General features: G+C 40.0%; 1 protein-coding gene across 3 annotated transcripts in view; it reads left to right on the top strand.

The window, feature by feature from the left end:
• The first annotated feature begins 1,624 nt into the window (after positions 1–1,624).
• The window catches only part of BTAF1 (B-TFIID TATA-box binding protein associated factor 1), a 47,756-nt gene continuing 30,495 nt past the window's right edge, over positions 1,625–18,885 (top strand). Inside the window, exons 1-5 of one of the 3 annotated variants that reach the window (XM_076338799.1) lie at positions 1,625–1,927; positions 12,037–12,160; positions 13,192–13,306; positions 16,119–16,265; positions 18,657–18,820. In XM_076338799.1, the coding sequence (XP_076194914.1) occupies positions 1,914–1,927; positions 12,037–12,160; positions 13,192–13,306; positions 16,119–16,265; positions 18,657–18,820 (564 nt within the window). In that variant the 5' untranslated portion in view covers positions 1,625–1,913. Of the gene's footprint in view, positions 1,928–12,036; positions 12,161–13,191; positions 13,307–16,118; positions 16,266–17,673; positions 17,764–18,656; positions 18,821–18,885 lie in introns of those variants that run through there. The other 2 variants (XM_076338800.1, XM_076338801.1) reach the window with 2 other exon arrangements.

Raw genomic sequence — 18,885 nt, 5'->3', positions numbered from 1 at the left:
GGGCTGACTCATATTGCTGGTGTTTGGTGTTCCTGAAGTTGCCGCTTTAACACCAGCTCCTAATCACCAGAGCTCCCACCAAAGGACAGGAGAGGGAACAGACGGGAAAGAAGCACCCGGGGCAAACCTTATAGAGGACTCAAGCATAGGCTGGACCCGCATGGATGAGGATAGATTGAGGTGTTATGTACCAGTGCCTTGTTTATAGAACTATAAAAAGACAGTGAACATGCAGACAGCATTAGTACGTCTATTTGGAATATGCGTGTGTTAGCAGGGAATGAATGAGCAAACCCATACAGGAAGAGTTAACTACTACAGGGAAGGCAAACCATCCAGTAGAAAGGCCAGGGGCGAGCAGAAATCCCTAGAGGAAGGTTTGGTATGAAATACGCACCACAATGGGCTTTAAAGGAAAACTTTATCATAATTACGCAAATTAATGTATTTATGCAAGTTTATGCATCACCTACAGGAAAGAAAAAAATCTGTTACTGTGTTTTCAACGTATCAGATGAAAGGTTACGTACGTCGGCTAAGTTTACGTCCCTGCCTGGGATCGTTAATTTAAACGATTAGTCGAATTTCTTATTTTGCGTTTCTCCGGATCTGCCCGAAGCCGATAGCACACACTTGGAAAGCTCGGCCTTCTTTCGCAAGAGTCAAGGGAAACTGCGGCCAGCCGCCCAGGGCACACGCCCGGCGGAAGAGGCTGCTGCCTGGGATCCTGGGGATCTTCAAGCCCCGCTCTGCTCCACAGGCCGCCCGGAGCCCCGCCGGGCCGGGAGGACGGGCTGGCTGCCTCAGTGAAGGAGGAGACGGCAGGAAGCGGAAGGAAACGCGGTCGGCTACAGAGGCGCCGTGACTGGGCCGGGCCGCGCTGCGGGGAGCGGCGCAGATGCCCCCTTGCTGCCTGGGGGGCCGGTGGCGGTTAATAAACCCTTCTGAGTAACCGAAGTGAACCGCTGTGAGGCCACCACGGGCCCCGAGTGCCCATCTCCCCCCGGGGGGCGGGGCGAGGCAGCAGCGGAGCGGGAGGGACGGAGGACGGGGGCGGCCGCCCGCTCGGCCAGGCCCGGCCCCCGGAGGCGCCGGGGCTGCGTCCCCGCGCAGGGGGCGCGGCGCTGAGCGCGCTGCACGCCGGGAGCCGTAGTCTCCGCGGGCCGAGCGGCCGCGCCGCGGCACCGGACGTAAGCCGAGGGGCAGCGCACCTCGGCAAGCGGGGAGCGCGGCGTGAGCTCGCCGAGTTCCCGGCCGCCCTCTCCCGCCATGCTGGCGGGGGAAAAGCGCCACCACCCGGTGGACTGAGCAAGGAAACGCGTGTACCTCGCGTTCTGGTGCCTCTCTTCTCCCCTCGGGGTGAGGGACTGGGGCGCTCTCCTTTGAGCCTCCCACACACACGTGCAGATGGTACGCCCCGCCGGAGGCCGGCGCCCCTCCCAGCCGGCTCGGCAGGCTCCATGGCCGGTCCTGCTCAGTCCGGGCGCTCCGTGCGCCCGCCCTCCTTGCTCTTAGAAGCGCTCTCTCCATTGGCTGCGGCCGGGCGCTCTTGCCAATCAGGAAGCGGCTATCATGGAGGAAGGGAATAAATACAAGATGGCTGCTCATATAAAACCAGGCATTGGGCTTCGCCCCGGCGATGGGGGAATAGAAGCTTTAACTCGCGCTCCGAGGGTTGTGCGCCGCTCCCGCCCGCGCCGCTGCTGCCCCCCCGGGGGGAGCGAGACTCTGACCGTTGCCGGCCACAGCTGCGCTCAGCCGCTCCCCGCGGATCACCGGCGGGGCCGAGGCCGGGTGCGGCGCCCGAGAGGCCCGAGCTAGGCCCTGCGCCCTCCTCCCTGGGAGAGCGGCGCCGGCCCCCCCCGCCTGCTGTCCCGCCGCTCGCCTCCAGCGAGGCCCAGCTCCGGGCGGCCATGGCCGTCTCCAGGTCGGTAGGAGCCGGGAAGCGGGGGGGGGGGGGCGGGGAGGGCCGGCAGCGGCGGCCCGGAGTCCCCGGCCCTCCGTGTGGCCTGGCTTCGGGGGGGGGGGGGGGGTGCGGGGTTGGAGAGGGGGTTCCACCCTCTCTCGCTTCGGGAGCCCGCGAAGGCCTCGCCGGGGCCTCCACGCTCATCGGCGGCATGGGCCGCCTCGGTGGGGTTTGCGGGTGGCTGCGTGCTCCGGCGCCTGGGTTTGCTTCCTGGCCTGGGGTAACTCCCGTGCCTGGCGCACGGGGAAGCCCCCTCCCTTCCTCAGGCCGAAGGGGCTCTGCCTGGGCCGTCTCGGGCTTCCTCCTGAATTCGACACCTTCGTTTTGTTGGCCAGTCCGTCCTCGTGTTAAACTGCTAGGGAATGGAGGATAATGATACCGAGTTTCAAAAACTGGCAAGAAACCGTTTTGCCTTTCAGAGCCCTTAGCTGTAAAGTAACCGAAATAAAACAGGCTTCCATGGAGAAAAGTGATTAGCGTGTTCTGGCTCTGCCTCAAGATGTTGGGTAGTATCTGCTTACGCACATGTGCGCTGGGGTGTGCCAGCGTTTAAAGTATTCACAGATACAGAGGTATGTCTTAATAGAGCTGTCTTATAAAAAATGCCGAGCACAAATTCCTGCCATCTTTTTTTGTGCGAAATGGGCATGTTAAGCTTCCTAACAGGATAGTTGAAACCGTAAATCCAAATTAACCTTGTGATAGATTAACTTCAAGTCATGAGTTGGTAGTATCTCTGTACTTCCCAAGTGCTATAACAAAAGTAAATTCGGTTTTTGAAGCCGTGTATGAATAAGTTTACAATTCTGTGTAGCAAAGTAAAGGTGTGCACATTTATAATGGAAATCCGTTATTAATCAAAACTTATAGCAGCAGTACACCTTTTAAGATTTCTAGTAGCAGGTGTTTTAGTTTGAGCTTTGTAGTTCCTACAGAGTATCCCTTCATCTTATTGTACTCTTGTTTTTATCAACTTGTTATATATTAGGGTTGTCTGTTTTTTTTTTTCCAAAGCTGTCCATAAGAATCTGGAAGTTGTAAGGATTGCTGTAACAAGACTACTATGTACATTAAAATACTACTGTAAGCCATCATGTAAAATAGAGTAGTAGTCTAATTACATTAGGTCTGGGGCAGTCTGCTTAAATAACTGTGCTAACGTACATGGGATATGGGGCGAACTGGAATATCAAGATACAGCTTTTCAGCTGTATGCTGAGGTCATGTCTACTGTAAAGGTTGGTTTCAAATTCAGTTACCAATGTTTCTGTAAAACCACGTGGCTTTAGTGAAAAGCAGTAGTGCTCTATGCAAAGATTTAGTTAACACCTGTTTGGTCTGGTAACTAACAGGAAAAAAATTTCTGTTTTGGGTAAGGCTCATTTTAAGCTTCAGCATGGAGCACTAAAAAAGTTGGTGTGTTAATAATGTCACATGTGATACATTGCTTCAGAGTACAGTTTTAAGACCAAAATGTTACACAAGTTGAACATAAGATATAGAACTTCATTAAAGGTGCTGTAATACTTGTGGGTTGGTATAGAATTGTTTCAGTTCCACATGTAAATTAGGTAAAATAATTACACATTTTGGAGTGCTGCAACATCTTGGTTATTCCTGGCAAACTCCAATGTTTCTATAATTGTAAGAAGTGATACTGTGTAAATTTGGCCTCGTGCATGTTTTTTAATAGATACAGCAAAACCTGTCCATATCCCTCTGGAGTTACACAGCAACTCTTGACAAATGAACCTTTTGGCTGCTGGATCATAGGAACACTGATGATATAATGTCAGTGTTGCTTTTGTAAATAAAAAAATCTTGTCTTCACCTTTTACTTCAGAACATTGAATTTCTAAGGTCCTTTCCTTTCAAACATATTACAAATAATTGTTTTGTACACTTATATACCACATAACTGTGTTTCTGTAAAGGGTGTAGTTGTTCCACCTTCTGTAGGAGCTCCATTTAATTGTAGAGATCTGCACTTTTCCTCTAGGTAGTTACAGTTATATTTTATATTTTTGGAGGACCAACATAATACTTCATTGTTGAATGATTCTAACTATACAAGTGTGGAGAGTGAGGGATAAGTTGATTCGAATTAATCTTTCTCCAAGGACCATAGTCTTTGCTGAGTGCATACCAAACACTGATATTAACAAAAAACTTCATTAGAGTTAGTTCTGTATTGGAACCATATTTTAAAAAAATAACTATTTGTGGAGGTGGAGGGAGGGGTATTTTTACATTCTCAAAACAGTAAATTATCAAGTGGTGGCTTTCGCAGTAAAGTTTAGTTTCTGCTGTTTGGCCAATTGCAAACCTTTCTCAAAACCCTAGTCTGTTCAGATCAGGAAGATCTAAACAAATACAGGGAATGCTTTGAAATATCTCAAAATTAGATTGAGAATTTGCAGCTTTGCTATTAATAAGGTCATCTTAAAAATAATTGTCACTTATTTGCAAACTATGGATAAAAGAGATTCTGATATTTTGTTCTGCATTATATGTATACATGCTTGTTTTACCGGATTCTGCTGTTACACGGACTGAAGACCTATATAACACTTCTGTGATGATGCACTAGAAAATAGACCTAAAAGCAGAACAGTAGATACCTCATACCAAAAGATGTTGCAGAACAGTCACTTCATATATGCTCATCTCTTTGGTAGTTTTATGCTGAAAAGACTAGCTGATGAACACCATCCTCCAGAAGTATGTATAGGTGGGTGGGAAGGTTGATGTTCTTTCTGTGAATGCGTAAGCTAATTTGGTAGGCTTTATCTCCAGTCTTAAAAGTATATATGAAGTAGTATAATGTTTGCATAGCTAATAACAAAATAAAAATAGTTCTTCATAGTGGAACTGAGAAGGAAAAAAGGAAGTGACAAGTTTTGCTTCAGCTTCATTCCTGCAAAGTATATGTTCCAAGTGAATAAATACTATGGCTCACTAGTGATCTTCTGAGATACTTTAGATGAAAAAGGAATACTGCCAGTTTATGGAAAACGGCAATGCTCATAGATTAGTCAGTGTGATTGAGTTTCAGTAGATAATAGTGTTGATAGTCCCTTTCAATATCTAATAAAATCCAGTTTCTTTAATGTGTTCAAAGGCACCTCGTATCGTTATTCCAACACCAAGGCTGTTCATGGCTTTCTTGTATTTTTGAGGGCCTTCACAGTACAAAGGAGAACAAATATGCTTTTAAAATGTGATGAAATGCATGAAACTGGCAAGATGCATTAAGAATAAACAATTTGATTTTAATAGGTATACCTTTAAGTTCACCCTGAAATACCTTCTTAAAGACAACCTCTTCAAGGTAATTTAAAGACACTTCCTTAAGTAAGTATGGGAGAGCATAACAACTTGCCGCTGTTGCAAGCCATTCTTGATTTGGTCCATGTAAGTTTAATACTAGTTTCTAGAGTTTCCAGTGTTTTCATTTACTTGGATTTGTGTATAGTTGGTAATATGTAGATTAGAAACCTAGTTTTTATTTTAAAATAAAAATAATGTCAGAAGGCTACGATAGTAAAGCTCCTGGAAAATAAGCAGGCCTCATATGTTGCTCTTGGCTTTTGAAGTGTAGGGCTGTGACTTCCCAAGAACAAATGGCTGCACTGACTGGCATCATTACTTACGTAACACTTCAAGCTTAATACTGCATCATCGGGAGGTTGAAGTTCTAACAAGATACCAAAATTATCCAAAATCTCTTTTATGGGCCCTGTGTATCTTTTAGAAATGTTTTTTTTGGGGTTATCACGAACTTTCTAAAGAAAGAATTCAGCTTCTAGCTTGTTTGGAAGCTATTACTTCATGGCTGCTCTTGCATGAAAAGCAAGAGTTAAACTGAACAAGAAGTATGTTTACTACTACTTAAAGGCATATGCTTGTAACATCAGAATAGGTAGATGCTCTAACCAATGTGATTACAGGAGTTCTGACTCAAAAGGGGGGAAAAGTGTAACTCTTCTCTCGTTGATGGAGATGAACTTGATGACCGGAACAGTGGACTGCCTTCCCTGTTGCTGTTTGTGGGAGGGAGTGCCCACACAGTCATGGGGAGGGGGGGAAGCAGAAGTAGCATCTGCACTACTGCCCAAATGAGATAGAGCTGTAAAATTTCTCAGACACCTAACAGACTGAAATGAAAGCTGAAACTCAGGATTGCACTCTGATAAGAATTCTAACCTGCTCCAGCAGCTAGAACTGGAATTCTCACAAGGCATTCCCTAGGTCACTTGTTGATACACTTCTTGTATTAGTATGTCTTTACAGCTGTTTTAATTTCCTATTCTTTCTTACAGTTTTTGTAATGTAATTGGTTGTATGTATTTGGGCTGCATTGTTGGATGTAGATACATATGCAATAGTTTACAAATAAAACTTGTAAAGCCTAAAGCTATGGATCATATTATATGAAATCTACATTCCACATGGAATTAATTATACTAATTTTAGCATTCAGTTGGCTTCCATATGCAATATATAATACTGTGACCAGTGTGGTGATGGAGCTGTAGTTTCATTCCAGGTGTCCCTTCCACTGCTCTGTAGGAGACAAGATTTCTCTGTTGTCCACAGCCCCACCTTCGTAACTATCTACTCCACAGTCTCCCACCTATGAAGTAAAATCACAATCCATTCTTCATGTGTATCATCACACTTTTTTTGTTCTGAATTCTGTTCAGTGATTTTTCTCTTGCTTGCTGATTGTATATTGGAAAGTTGTTTACTTGATTATTTAACAGTTTATATGCGTATATGTATATGTGTGTATATATATGTGTATATGTATATTTATATGTAGGCGTTTGCGTTTTTTGAGCTGTGAAGCTGACAAGGCTGGGATTTGACCAAATGATGAAACACCACCCTGAACAAAGGATTATCAGGTCAACAAGAAAAGCTAAGGCATCTCCATTAGAACTTAGGTTGAATTTCACAGTGAGTGTCAACCCCTGTCAAGTCTAAATTTTAATTTAGTGATGTGTTCTAGGTTTCTGGGCTATTTCTGTACTAAGAAATAGTGCCTGGGAGGAAGCTCCTGGGTGTTGAAATATGATTTATATGGTAAACTCCTAGGAGTATTCCCTTGCCTTCTGATGGGTGCCAGCTAGCAGTTTTCCACAGAGCTCTAGACAGAGTTTGACATTAGAGTGTTCCAGGGACTACTTCACTAAAGGTTTTTTGTACAGTCACACAATTTTAATGGTTGGAGGATATGCTAGGATAGTTATGAGCTGTTCTGTACCAGTTGGCCTTTACTGTTAGAGACTGCTCCTTGGACAGTTAAACATACTGGCGCACACAGAGATGTAGAGTCCAAACTGATCGCTTCATTGGCAGCAGTGATCAGTTCACTGTCCCTTTCAAGCCTCAGCTCATTGAAATCAACAAATTGGAAGTTTAACCATCTGAAGTCCTGTGGGGACCCAATCCAGTCAGAATGCTTACACTGGGATGATCAGGATCCTTAGACAATTTAGCTGCATATGTCATCTTTTGGAAGCTTTTTGGAGTTACTGTTGACAACCTCTGTATCTTGACCTAGTCATTAACTACTCCGCTGCTAGCTTTCTAATGCCTCTATAGCTGAAGGGCTTTCAAATCCACATCATCCAGTTTCCACAGGAGTGCCATAAGGTTCACTTTAAATATTATGATAACTGTCCCTTCAAATGGAGATCAGCCCTCTATTTGGAGACATAACTTTAGGCAGCAAAGAACTGAAGATTACCATGAAGAACAGAACAGGTCATTTGTTGCAACATTTGCCTACTGTGCCTGGGTACAGTCCTGTCTAACTTAGTTTAATGCTGAATATGCAAAACTGATGGGCAAGCAGTGACTAGAACAGGGAATCACCATGCTACCTGGAGAGTGTCACTGAGTTAGTTGTGATGGCTCTTTTGAAAGTACTTGCTCTCATGTTTGTCCTTTGTAATTTTTTTATTTGCAGTCTTTGCTGTGATAATGCACTGGAAGAGCAAAAGGCTTGTTATGTTTAGTGACTGGGGGTCAATAATAGTTTCTGTGTACTTTTATTCACAAAACCCCCTTTAGTTAACTGAACTAAGCCTGTATGCATAATCATTCTTCATAATGGTGTTGATTAGAGAGATCATGTTGATTAGAGAGATCATGGTCCCCCTTATGACAGCCAACCTTGCTTTTCTGATGAATAGTAATGCAAATGGAATTGTTTGCTGTTAGAATTCTTGCCTGCAATGTTTCTCTAAGAATTAGTTAAATTTTTTTAGAATTTTTTAGAATTGTTAGATAAAATTGTTTGAGTGGTGGTAGTCCAGTGGTGGAAGAGTCTGGTCCAGTTTGGGATGGCTCTTCCAGTTGATATTCTGATCACAGACCTACTGATTATTCTTGAGTGTCTCTCAGGTGGTTCTATTCTGAAAGTAAGAATTCAAGCTTTAGTCTTTTCTAAACTAGTGTGCTTTAATTAAATGCTCTGGGTTTGACTTGGAATATTTATGTGGGGAGGATTCATTTGCCTAATCTAGGTCTCTGGTGCCAGTTTAGATGGTATAATGTGTCCTTGCCACTTCAGAATGACAAGGATCTCCTGCATCCTGCGTCATGTCTGCTGACCCTATGTGCATGACTCATTCTGAAGTGTCTCAGATGCTATTAGATGCCCGTTCTTAAGCACCTGAATTGATGTTTTTGTGTCAGAAACATTTCTAATGAACTCTGTCAGTGTAAAAGCTCATGTGGTATTTCTTAGAAGGAAAAAAAAACTTAATTTGAATGTAATGCTGTTCATAAGAACTTTGAATTGCTGCTCCAAGTTCTGTCTTGCTGATACACTTCATCAGTGTTTAGAAAAACGTCAGATTTCTCAAGTGAGAGGAAAAAGGTATCCACCTCTTTGAACAAGTTAGTGCTTTGTAATGAGCTCGTATAGCATGAGTTCACATAGAGGTGGTGTATGGTTGCTGTCCTATTGATGAGATGTGGTTGACTCAGGATTGGAAGGTGACAGAAGGGTTATCTAAACCACTGTTTATGAGTTAAAAGTGAAGGACTTTGTATTTTTAAGAGCTGATTACAGTAGTTAACATGCAGGAAAAGTAGTTTGAGATATATTTAATTTCTAGCATTCGTTGGTATTTATACTTTTTGTAACAATCCATAAACCTCTTTGGTTTTCTTATTAATTTTTTTCTTCACGTAAGTACTCCCTGTATTTCTCTTGTTCACTTGTCTTCCATATTTGTAGAACAACTTTCTGACAGCCTATGTTGAACTCTTTCATAAAATAATTAAAAATTTTATCTGCATTGTAAAATATTTCACTCTACCACACTGATTCAGACTTCTGTTTTACATTTGTGAATGATGTGAGCCACGCAGTGCTCTGCTTACAACACTGTCTAGCATGAGAGGCAGAACCACATGTCATTAGAAAACTCTTAGTTCTCTTTGGCTTTAAGAACTAGTTTAGAGACTATTAGTTCGTTCTGAGAATAAAAACCTTACCAGAACTTAGGAAATTTCTTTCCAAACTGCAGGTCCTCAAAATTAATTTGTTTAGAAGTTTTAGTATTTTTTAATTCTTAATGAAACTAAGAATGAAAACTTTAATTTAAAAAAACCTAGTGCTGCTGATCAGTGGCAACTTTCTCAGTGCTACCCATCCCAACTAGAGCAGGAGAATTCGGGCTGTGCCATACTCTGCTGCAGCAACACCAAAACTTAATTTAAGAATCTTAATACCTCCAAAATATTAACTGTTTTGGAATTGCACATCAGGGAAGTCTGGGGGAGGGAAAGGAAGAATGATTAGCGTGACCAGGAGTACTGTTAGTCTGCTATTAGTTAGCTGTATTTGCTAATCCTGTTTCTATTTACTTTGCTGGGGCTGAATGCTGAAACCTTCCTATAGTGATGTGAGACAATAGAAAGACTTTTTGTTTTATTTTGCATTTGTGTGTAAGTTAAGCATTTTACAACTTAAAATCACAAATTACAAACCAAGCATACTGCAGGTTAAAAAAAAAAAAAAAACAAAAAACAAAAACTATTTTGTAGGTAAAACAGCTTCAAAAAGTTGTGGGTTTTAGGAGTGAATATCTAGTGTTGTAACTAAGATTGGAATTAAACTTGAGGTTTTTTGAGGGTAGGCCGTCATAGTGGTTTCCTCCTGTTTTGACACATGAAGAGTTCTAGCTGAGGAAGTGGTCTAAGTTGCACATTCTGCTTGACTTTGGAGATGGAAAAAAAAAAGATACATTGGTAGTTAAAGGAATGGGTGGTGCTAAATGGGAAACTTCCTGAGTATGGAACACTGAAATTTCATGGAGAGATGAAGACTGAAAGGGATGAGTTTAAGAATAAGAGAACAAGCAAGTTAGAGCAAGCTGTGGTTGCTCTGCAAGCTAGCATATTTTGTACTGAATAATACTGGGTGCTGCAAATCAGGTTGGGTTATTACTGTCAAATGCATTAAGGGAAAAAATACTGCTAAATGACTAAGTATCTGGTATGTTCCTCCCGACTAGTCTACTATCAGTGATTTGGAAGAGTTGGATCTATAAAGCTTCAGTTTTATCTACAGAAATTGAAATGGGCTCACCTATTTTAGCAGTAGGAAGATAATTATTTCAAAGCTGGCAAATATCAGAAGTGTGTCTAAAATACTAGATTAAATATACATTGATAAAAAAAATTTCTAACTGAAAGTATTTCAAATGATTCTAGTATCTCCAGTTGTTAGAGCATTTGGGTTTTGGAACTGCCTTGGCTCTGTAGCACTGTTGTTTCTAATGTATTGCGACACACTTTAAGACATTCTCAGGAGTAAATGCAATTTAAGTGTGTCAAAGAAAATACAAAATCCAGTGACGTTGGAAAGAGTTTTTGGATGTTTTTAAATGATTGGAACTAATGTTAAAGGCAATTCTGGTGAAATGTAATTAGTAGCAACAGACTAACAAGCAAAACATTTGTCCTTTTCCTGTATTTGCTCAAACCTAGGGTATGTGTTTGAGGAAGGGGAGTTGTTCAGCGTACCTGTATCCTTATTTCGTTAGGCAGATTTAGGTGAGCATCACTGCTGTGTAAATTCCAGCTTCATATTGTTGCAATATTTGGAGGAGTATTTTTATGATTAAGGCTAGAAGGGACAATTCTGATTGCGCTACATGGACAGATTCTAGACTCGCATTCAGTAATAACCTCATACTGCCCAATAACTAATGGATAAACTAGGTACTCTGTAAAGAGAGTTCTAACTGTCCCACTTATAGTGGAGGAAATAATGAACATTTGTTACTTCCATCATTGATTTGATTATCTAGGTAGTCTCTATTTTTACGTGCTTTTTTTTATATGATGACTTTCTCATTCAGTAATTCTAAGCAAGAAATAAGCTAGCTATTCTGAGAATAGATGATCAGGGTCTCTTTCACTAAATGCAGAGTTACTGTGAAAACAGATCTGCTGGCTAAATTCCTGTATTTCATGGGAAGGTCAGAGGTATCATTATTTCAAAGCTGTAAATACAACAACAGGTTTGGTCTTACATTCCAGGTAGTTAGGGGGAAAATATGTGAAAAGTAAAAATTTGTGGTATCCTGGAAAAGCGGAGTTTGATGTTACAGATCACAGGCTATGTCTTCAAAAGAAATGATAATGCATAATATGAGCAGTTGAGCCCTTTGCTTTCTCTATCAGACAGAATTTGATGAAGATCATTTACAACTTATCTGTATTTTTCAAGATCGAAAATGTTCTATCACAGAACAAAGAAGGGAACAATTTACTTTTTTCTTGTAACTGTGGATTTTTTTAAACTAATGTTTCTAACAGTTTCTCTCAATTTTTTTGCTCACCCAATTAAATGTGCTTTTAGAACAACTAGGCTTACTATTAGGGAAAAAAGTACACTTGTCACCTTGTCAATGGACAGTCTTCAGGCAAACATTTCTTCTGTTTGCATTAGATAAACTGAAAAATGCAGGGTAATATTAATAGAAATGGGCAGCTGAACTATGAATAGCATAACATTTTCGTTTTTTGTCAATCATACCTAGGCTTGATCGTCTCTTTATTTTACTGGACACCGGTACAACACCAGTAACAAGAAAAGCAGCTGCACAGCAACTTGGGGAAGTAGTGAAACTGCATCCTCATGAACTGAATAATCTCTTATCTAAAGTAAGCATCTCTTTTTTTTTTTTTTGAGCTTGCTTTCAGTACTTTAATGGTGAGAATAAAACTAGTTTAAAGAGGTGTGGGTTCTGTGGGAAGGAGAAGGAAAAGCATAGAAGTCTTGTGTTCTCTGAAAATTAGGAGACTACTTCTGTTAAGCCTGCTGTTTTGTCAGCCTCTGAAATGGCTACATAAGTCAGGTTTCACTTTGCATTCAGTACTGATATTCAATGTTTCCTGTAAGCTCAGATTTTCTTCTATAAAGAGAAGCTCTACTACCTTATAAAAATTTCTGCTCCTGCCTTTAAAGATTGTTACTGGTGTGATACAGCATTAAAAATAAAGGAGGCTGCATGTCTTTAAAAGGGCTGGAAAATGGAAAGATATTTCCATTAGTTTGAGACTTCAATCTGGCCAAATCCAGTAAAAACATCAAAAATAGTCTGCATCTGACAGCTGGAGATGGCTGAGTGACCTCAATTCTGCTCTTATTGAACAGGTGTCCTCACCACAATTGATGGTGTCAACAGAGCAGCTAAGGAATCAAGAATATCAAACCACTTTCAGGGAAAGAAATAGTTTTTCCAGATTTGAGACATAGTGGTAAATTAGTTTAGAAGAGTATGTGTTGCTTCAAGTGACCCATGTTGTCCCTCTTCTTGGGTTAAATGATTTCAAAGTTTTAAGGTCTATTAATGTCTTTTGAACACTTCCTTTTAGAAAGCAAAAAACCCCAAAGTCTCAAGTCTTGTTCAGTACCTGGAGGAAATCAAGGTTGAATTTGATTGATGGGACTAAATACATCTTGTAAATTCTTAATGTCTGGCTACGGCAAGAGTTCTATGAAGCAGTGAGCAATATAGAGAAGGCTGCTCACATTTCTTTGGTTTGTTTTCTTATCCTTTGTTTTTGTTGTTTTGAATGTTGTCTTAATCCATAGCATTAAAAGTGTGTTTTAATAGAGCAGAACATCTGATGGATTTTCTGAAAGTACATTTTAAGCAAATATTTATTTATTTATTAATCTCTCCTTAAAGGTGTTAGTGTATTTAAGAAGTACGAATTGGGATACTCGTATTGCAGCTGGCCAGGCTGTTGAAGCAATAGTGAAAAATGTACCTGAGTGGAATCCAACTCCAAGATCAAAACAAGGTGGTGCTTAAATTAATTATGTAGAATTCTTTGTTTATCTGATGCAAACTGACTGTGATATGAGACTTTTCAAGGCAACTGTGTCATTCTGGTTTTTTATGAGCATAGATTTTTATATGCATGGACTGTAGTAACCTTTTTGGCTTTAGATGTTCATATGCAATTACAACTATGTGCCTGACCTTTGTTTCTTCTGAGATTCCTGTGCTTGTGCACTGTATCCTCATAAAGCTTTACTTTTATAAATAAAAGGAATAATAACTAGTAAAATGGCAAAAGTTTTAATCAATCAACTTTGTCATGGTATTTTGCAGACACTCTTTTTCTTCTCTGTTCCCTTGCTCAAAGCACCTTTCTGAGGGTGGTGAAATAGCAGCTTGCTGAAGTCTATTCTGTTTGTAGTCACTTTGTATCTGAAATTGTCATGTTAGGGATGTTAGAGTTGCTTTTATTGTCAACTTATGGACCTATTGTCAGTGATTTTTGTCTAAACCCGCTGGCACTGTCTATGTTCACAACCTTATGTGGCACAGGTTCCAGAAATTCACTAACTTAAAAAACAAAAACCACAAAACAACAACAAAATTCCTATCTGTTTTGAGGTGATCTCATATTTGTTTCATTCAGTGCCTCCTGGTTCTGTTGCTGTAGAATTTGACAAGCAAGTTTTGCATTTGTGTTATCCACTGCTTTTATGATTTTTGTAAACCATCATATTTCCTTTCCTCCAACAATTTTCCTCTCTCCAGATTGAAGAGTTGCAGTCTCTTCAGTCTTTCCTCACAAGACAGCTGCTTTGTCTTTTAGATAACTTTGTCCTTCTCTGTGCTTTTTCTTACTCGTGTCCTCCTTGAGATGCACAAAACTGCACACAGTGTACCTACATCTCAAATACTGATATTTATACATAGTGGCAAAATGATGCACTCTGTCATGTTTTCAGTGTCCTTCCTGATGATGCCCACTAATTAGTTGGCTGTTTTGGCGGTCACTGCCCAATAAGCTGGTGAATACAGAAAACTGTCAGAAGCGCCTCCGAGATCTTTATTGAATGTTAACTGCCAGTTCTGAATTCAGTGTTGTGTAGGCATGGTTCAAGTTATTAATTTTGCACCTTATCTGCCTCTCTGCCCATTAGTCTGTTCTGAGAGTCCTTCTTGGATTCCTTAATGCCATTATGACTTTTACCCAAAAGAGCTCAGTGTCATATACATGCTTGGAGAAGAGTATGTAGTGAAATCTCCTTCCCATTGCTAAAGACTGCTAGAATTGGTTGCAACACTGATCCCTGAAGGACTCCAAAGCTAACTTTTATCTGTCTTTAACCAGCTTTCAGTCTGTAAAAGGATATTTTCCCCAATTCTGTGATAACTTAGTTCCTTCAATTTTTTTATACAAAACCTTGCCAAAAGCTTTTGAATATATTATGTCCACTGGATCCCCTCTATCCGCTTGCTGGAGCTCTTTAAGGACATTGATAATCAGGTTAATGAGGTTTTTTTTTTTTCAGGAGCCGTTCTGACTCTTTCCCAGTAAATCATGTTTATCCATATACTTAATAACTTTATAGACTCTACTATCTTCCCAAGGATGGAAGTTAATTTCACCAGTCTAGTTCCAAGAATTACTTACAGTACTCCTTTTGTACATGGAAATTAGGCAACCTGTCAGTCTTTGAGTACAGCAGCTGTTTCGAATGATGGGTTACATGCATTGTCCAGTTCTTGCGTATCTGCCTATCAGATATGAAATTGAAAAGGTAATTATGTCTGTTTGAGAAAAAGGTACCATTTAACAGGGCTAATGGGCTATGCAGACATTTGTTTCTTTTATTTCAGTTAAATTGTTTGATGTAGTAGTTAAATACGTTTTACAGTGGTCCGATTGGTTGTATTTAGGTTCTTAGGCTTGCTATAAATCACTTCTCTTTTTGTATATGTGTAATGAGATGTTAACTTTTTCTTCAGGTCTGAAGAAATGTAAGTGGTGTTTATTTTGTACAGTGTTCTGTGTGCACTTAGGTTCATTCTACTGTAAATGAACAAGCTTTCATAAGTGTGAGTGTGGGAGGAAACACACCAAATTAAATGCTGTATTTCTTGTAGGCAACAACTGTATTTATGCTGCTGGTTGTAATTCAGGATGTGAGTGTGCTGGATTATGTAGGAATGGCCAATCTTTTCGGATACTAAGCTGCACATGACTAGGAGCCACAAAACACACTAATCTTTGAGTGTTGAGGGGAGGGAATACTTTGGAAGCGAATTCATGACCAGGAAATGATAAGACACCTTGTGAGGAACAAGTATCTTCTGTATCAGTATTGAACTGCACTGTACATGCAACTGGATTTGAGAAGAGCTGATAACTAGTCTTCAGCAGTCCTTGGTAGCTGATTTTCTCCCATACCTGTTAAGACTACTCTCCAGCTTCCATACCAGGGATGCTTGACTGTTGGTCATATGATACAGTGTTGACATACTTGTTTGAACTATTTTGAGCCATATGCAGTTCAAAGTGCAAGTTGGCTGTATGCGTACAGAGAAGACCTAGTAGTATGTCAGTGTCCAAGATTTTAAAAAGCTAAAGTTATCAAGGGAAAAACATTAAAAAAATTTTTCTACTCAATTAAGTGTGTTTAAGTGAGCTTTTTTCAGTCTGTCTTTGTGGAGCCTTTACACTTTGTGAATCAAAATGCTGTATGTCTGATGATTCCTTTGGAGGAGAGACATTATTTCTTAATCTTCTGCCAGAACTTTGAACAAAAATTTCATCGCGCTGTCCTTAATATTATTTTCAATGTCCTATCTAGAACCAGGCTCAGAAAGTCCTATGGAAGATTCACCTTCAACAGATCGGTTGCGTTTTGACAGATTTGATATATGTCGGTTGTTAAAACATGGTGCATCTCTTCTTGGATCTGCTGGTGCAGAATTTGAAGTCCAAGATGATAAATCAGGTATATCTTCATATCTTACTTGCAGACAAGAAAACTTACTGATTTGAAAAAGTTTGTTGTGGCAGTATTGTGAGTCTAGTCATCCATGGTTTCTCAGAATGCTAGGAAATAACAGAAGAAAATATCCCCCAACATAGCTAGCTTATATTATCTTTCTCAAGTTTAAATGATTTTTTTGGGGGGTGCGTATTGTTTGTTTTTTTCTCTCGCCAGAATTCGTATGTGTACGGGGGGAAAAGGAGAGTGGAAACCTGAAAGAGGGAGCAGAAAAAGCGATATTGAAGGCTTCTGTAGAATTTCTGTAGACTTTTTTTAAGAGGTGCAGGAACCATCACCACTTTTTCTTCATTAAAACAGTGTTCCCAAATATGGTAGTAGGATGTGGTTTATTGAAAAGCTTGAAGGTTTCAAATATAGAAAGATTGCATGAAAAATACCGCAATAAAACTGTCAAAGTTGGAAAGTCAAATATCAGTGCCTGTGTGATGTCTTTTGTTTCAAGTGATTTGTCTGATAACTTTCTGCAACTTTCTAGCTGGGAGTTGGTTTATATCAGTGTAATGGCATTGAATTATTTTAATCTAAGATATTTTTTTTTTGCTATTACTGTACTTTCCTGCTCCAATTCCAGTCTGTCTTCCAGTTTCTGCACCAAATGAAATGATGCTATAGATAAGAATCTGCTCTGACTGCATAGCCCTGATTCACTTGTTCCCTGCGTGTGATGCGTTCTGTGCAGTGTACACAGAAGATCACTAGCTCAGCAAGGAACAGAACCCATGGCTCCTGACACTTAAGCAGTATCCTGTCTGTTAAGCCTCGCTGCTATTTTATTGCTTGCCATCTTTTATGCTAGGTTAATAAGGTGTTGTGCAAGTTTCATCTCTTCTAATGAAACCCTACCTGTTCAGAAATCAAATAGATGGAATAGGACACTTTAGTTCATAGAAGTCTGATATTTATCCCAGTGTCATATGATTGCACATATATTTTTTTTATTTATTTTCATTCATAAAATTATTTAATATAAAAAATAAGAAAATTAAACTAAAAATAGCTCTAGTTGCTGCTTTTTTTAACTGATGGGAAAATGTACAAAGGCTGCTTTCTCTTCCGCGTTTTGTAGCAGCTTTCCTTTTCAAGTAAGTAGCCAACATGAGTGGACGTAAAGCAAGTTGAATAATCTTTGGAATTAGCAGTCTTTGCTTTTTCCTAAGATGAACTTTTGAAAGGAAAAATATTTTCTAGAGAATTGAAGATGTTTGTATTTCTCTGCTTGTCAGTTAAATGCAATTTAAAAAAAAAAGGCTTATTGGTATAGATATCATTAACAACTAATCACTACTCAACCTGGTGTATACCCCAAAATTCTGCCAAATTGGTCACCTACTTACAAGTTTATGTGCAGATATTTGACCAAAAAAAACGATCTCCTGACTGGTTTCCATACTGCACGTGTAAAAGGAGAGTGAAGTCTGACAGCCCTACAAGCTACAAGGTTTGGTTTACTTGGAGGGTTTATTCTACTTGGGCACTAAAATCTTCTATTTTTTTTTATGTAAATGTGGGTGCTCCCAAAGTCTAGGTGTTCAGTAATTAAAGCATTGAAGCTTCACAACATTCTTGAGGTAGCTTCTGTTAACTTCCTAAATGAGCCTTGCTTGACACATGAAGCTTGAGGATAAGATTAAGACTCCAGCACCCTAGGAAAATCATGCTTATGCTTCAGTCTACATTGCAGTCGGGAGTTAGTTTGGGCAGAAGGAAAGGAGAGACACCTGGGTCTAGTGCGTTTTACAAGGAAGAATGTTTCTGAAGAAAACAGGTTCAGATTCAGCCTCGCTTAATACAGGATATTGGATTGAATATAATTTGAGGGGTTTTATTGGTGGTTGTTATTTTTTAGATAAAGTTTAGGAGGAAAAGAAATCTTTTTAAAAAAAAAAGACACCCCCCCAAACTCACAATGCCAAAATCAACAGATCCCACAAGGATGCATGTGCTCAATAAAAAAGCGCTAGTTCTTGAATCAGTTGCTGGATTTATTTTTTAGTGTGTTAATTCACTCCTTTTGAAGTGCACTTTCTAAAAAATTTGGGGAAAACTTGGTTTTTACTTCTGTAGACCAAGTGTAGTAATGAATTTCATGGGAGCTATTTTCCGCTTAAAAATTTATTACAGTTTAAGTACTAATATAGCTTCAGGAGCAGAAAAGGTCTTCCTAGGAATCAGTGTGATTTGGTTTAAAAGATTCTATTGATGTATTAGCCAAGTACAATTTAATTCTGTAACTTTTGCCTTTCTTATGTTATTTCATTGAGTAAATCTTCAATAATACATCTGGTTGGAAATCTGACACATCTTCCCGTTTTTTGAAAACTTTTTTTTAAGGTGAAATTGATCCTAAAGAGAGGATAGCGCGACAGAGGAAACTGTTACAAAAGAAACTTGGCTTAGATATGGGTGCTGCGATTGGGATGAATACTGAAGATCTCTTCAATGATGAAGATCTGGACTATTCCCCTTCTTCAGTTTCACTAGTAAACAAACAACCTGTAGGTAAAACCTTGGGCTGTTTGACTGCAAGGAATAATATAGTGGGTTTGCTTTATTTCATAGA

The sequence above is a fragment of the Aptenodytes patagonicus genome, chromosome 5 (genome assembly GCF_965638725.1).
Source record: "Aptenodytes patagonicus chromosome 5, bAptPat1.pri.cur, whole genome shotgun sequence".
NCBI lineage: Eukaryota > Metazoa > Chordata > Aves > Sphenisciformes > Spheniscidae > Aptenodytes > Aptenodytes patagonicus.
The sequence above is the reverse complement of the archived record's forward strand: the minus strand, read 5'-3'. Positions and strand labels throughout refer to the sequence as shown.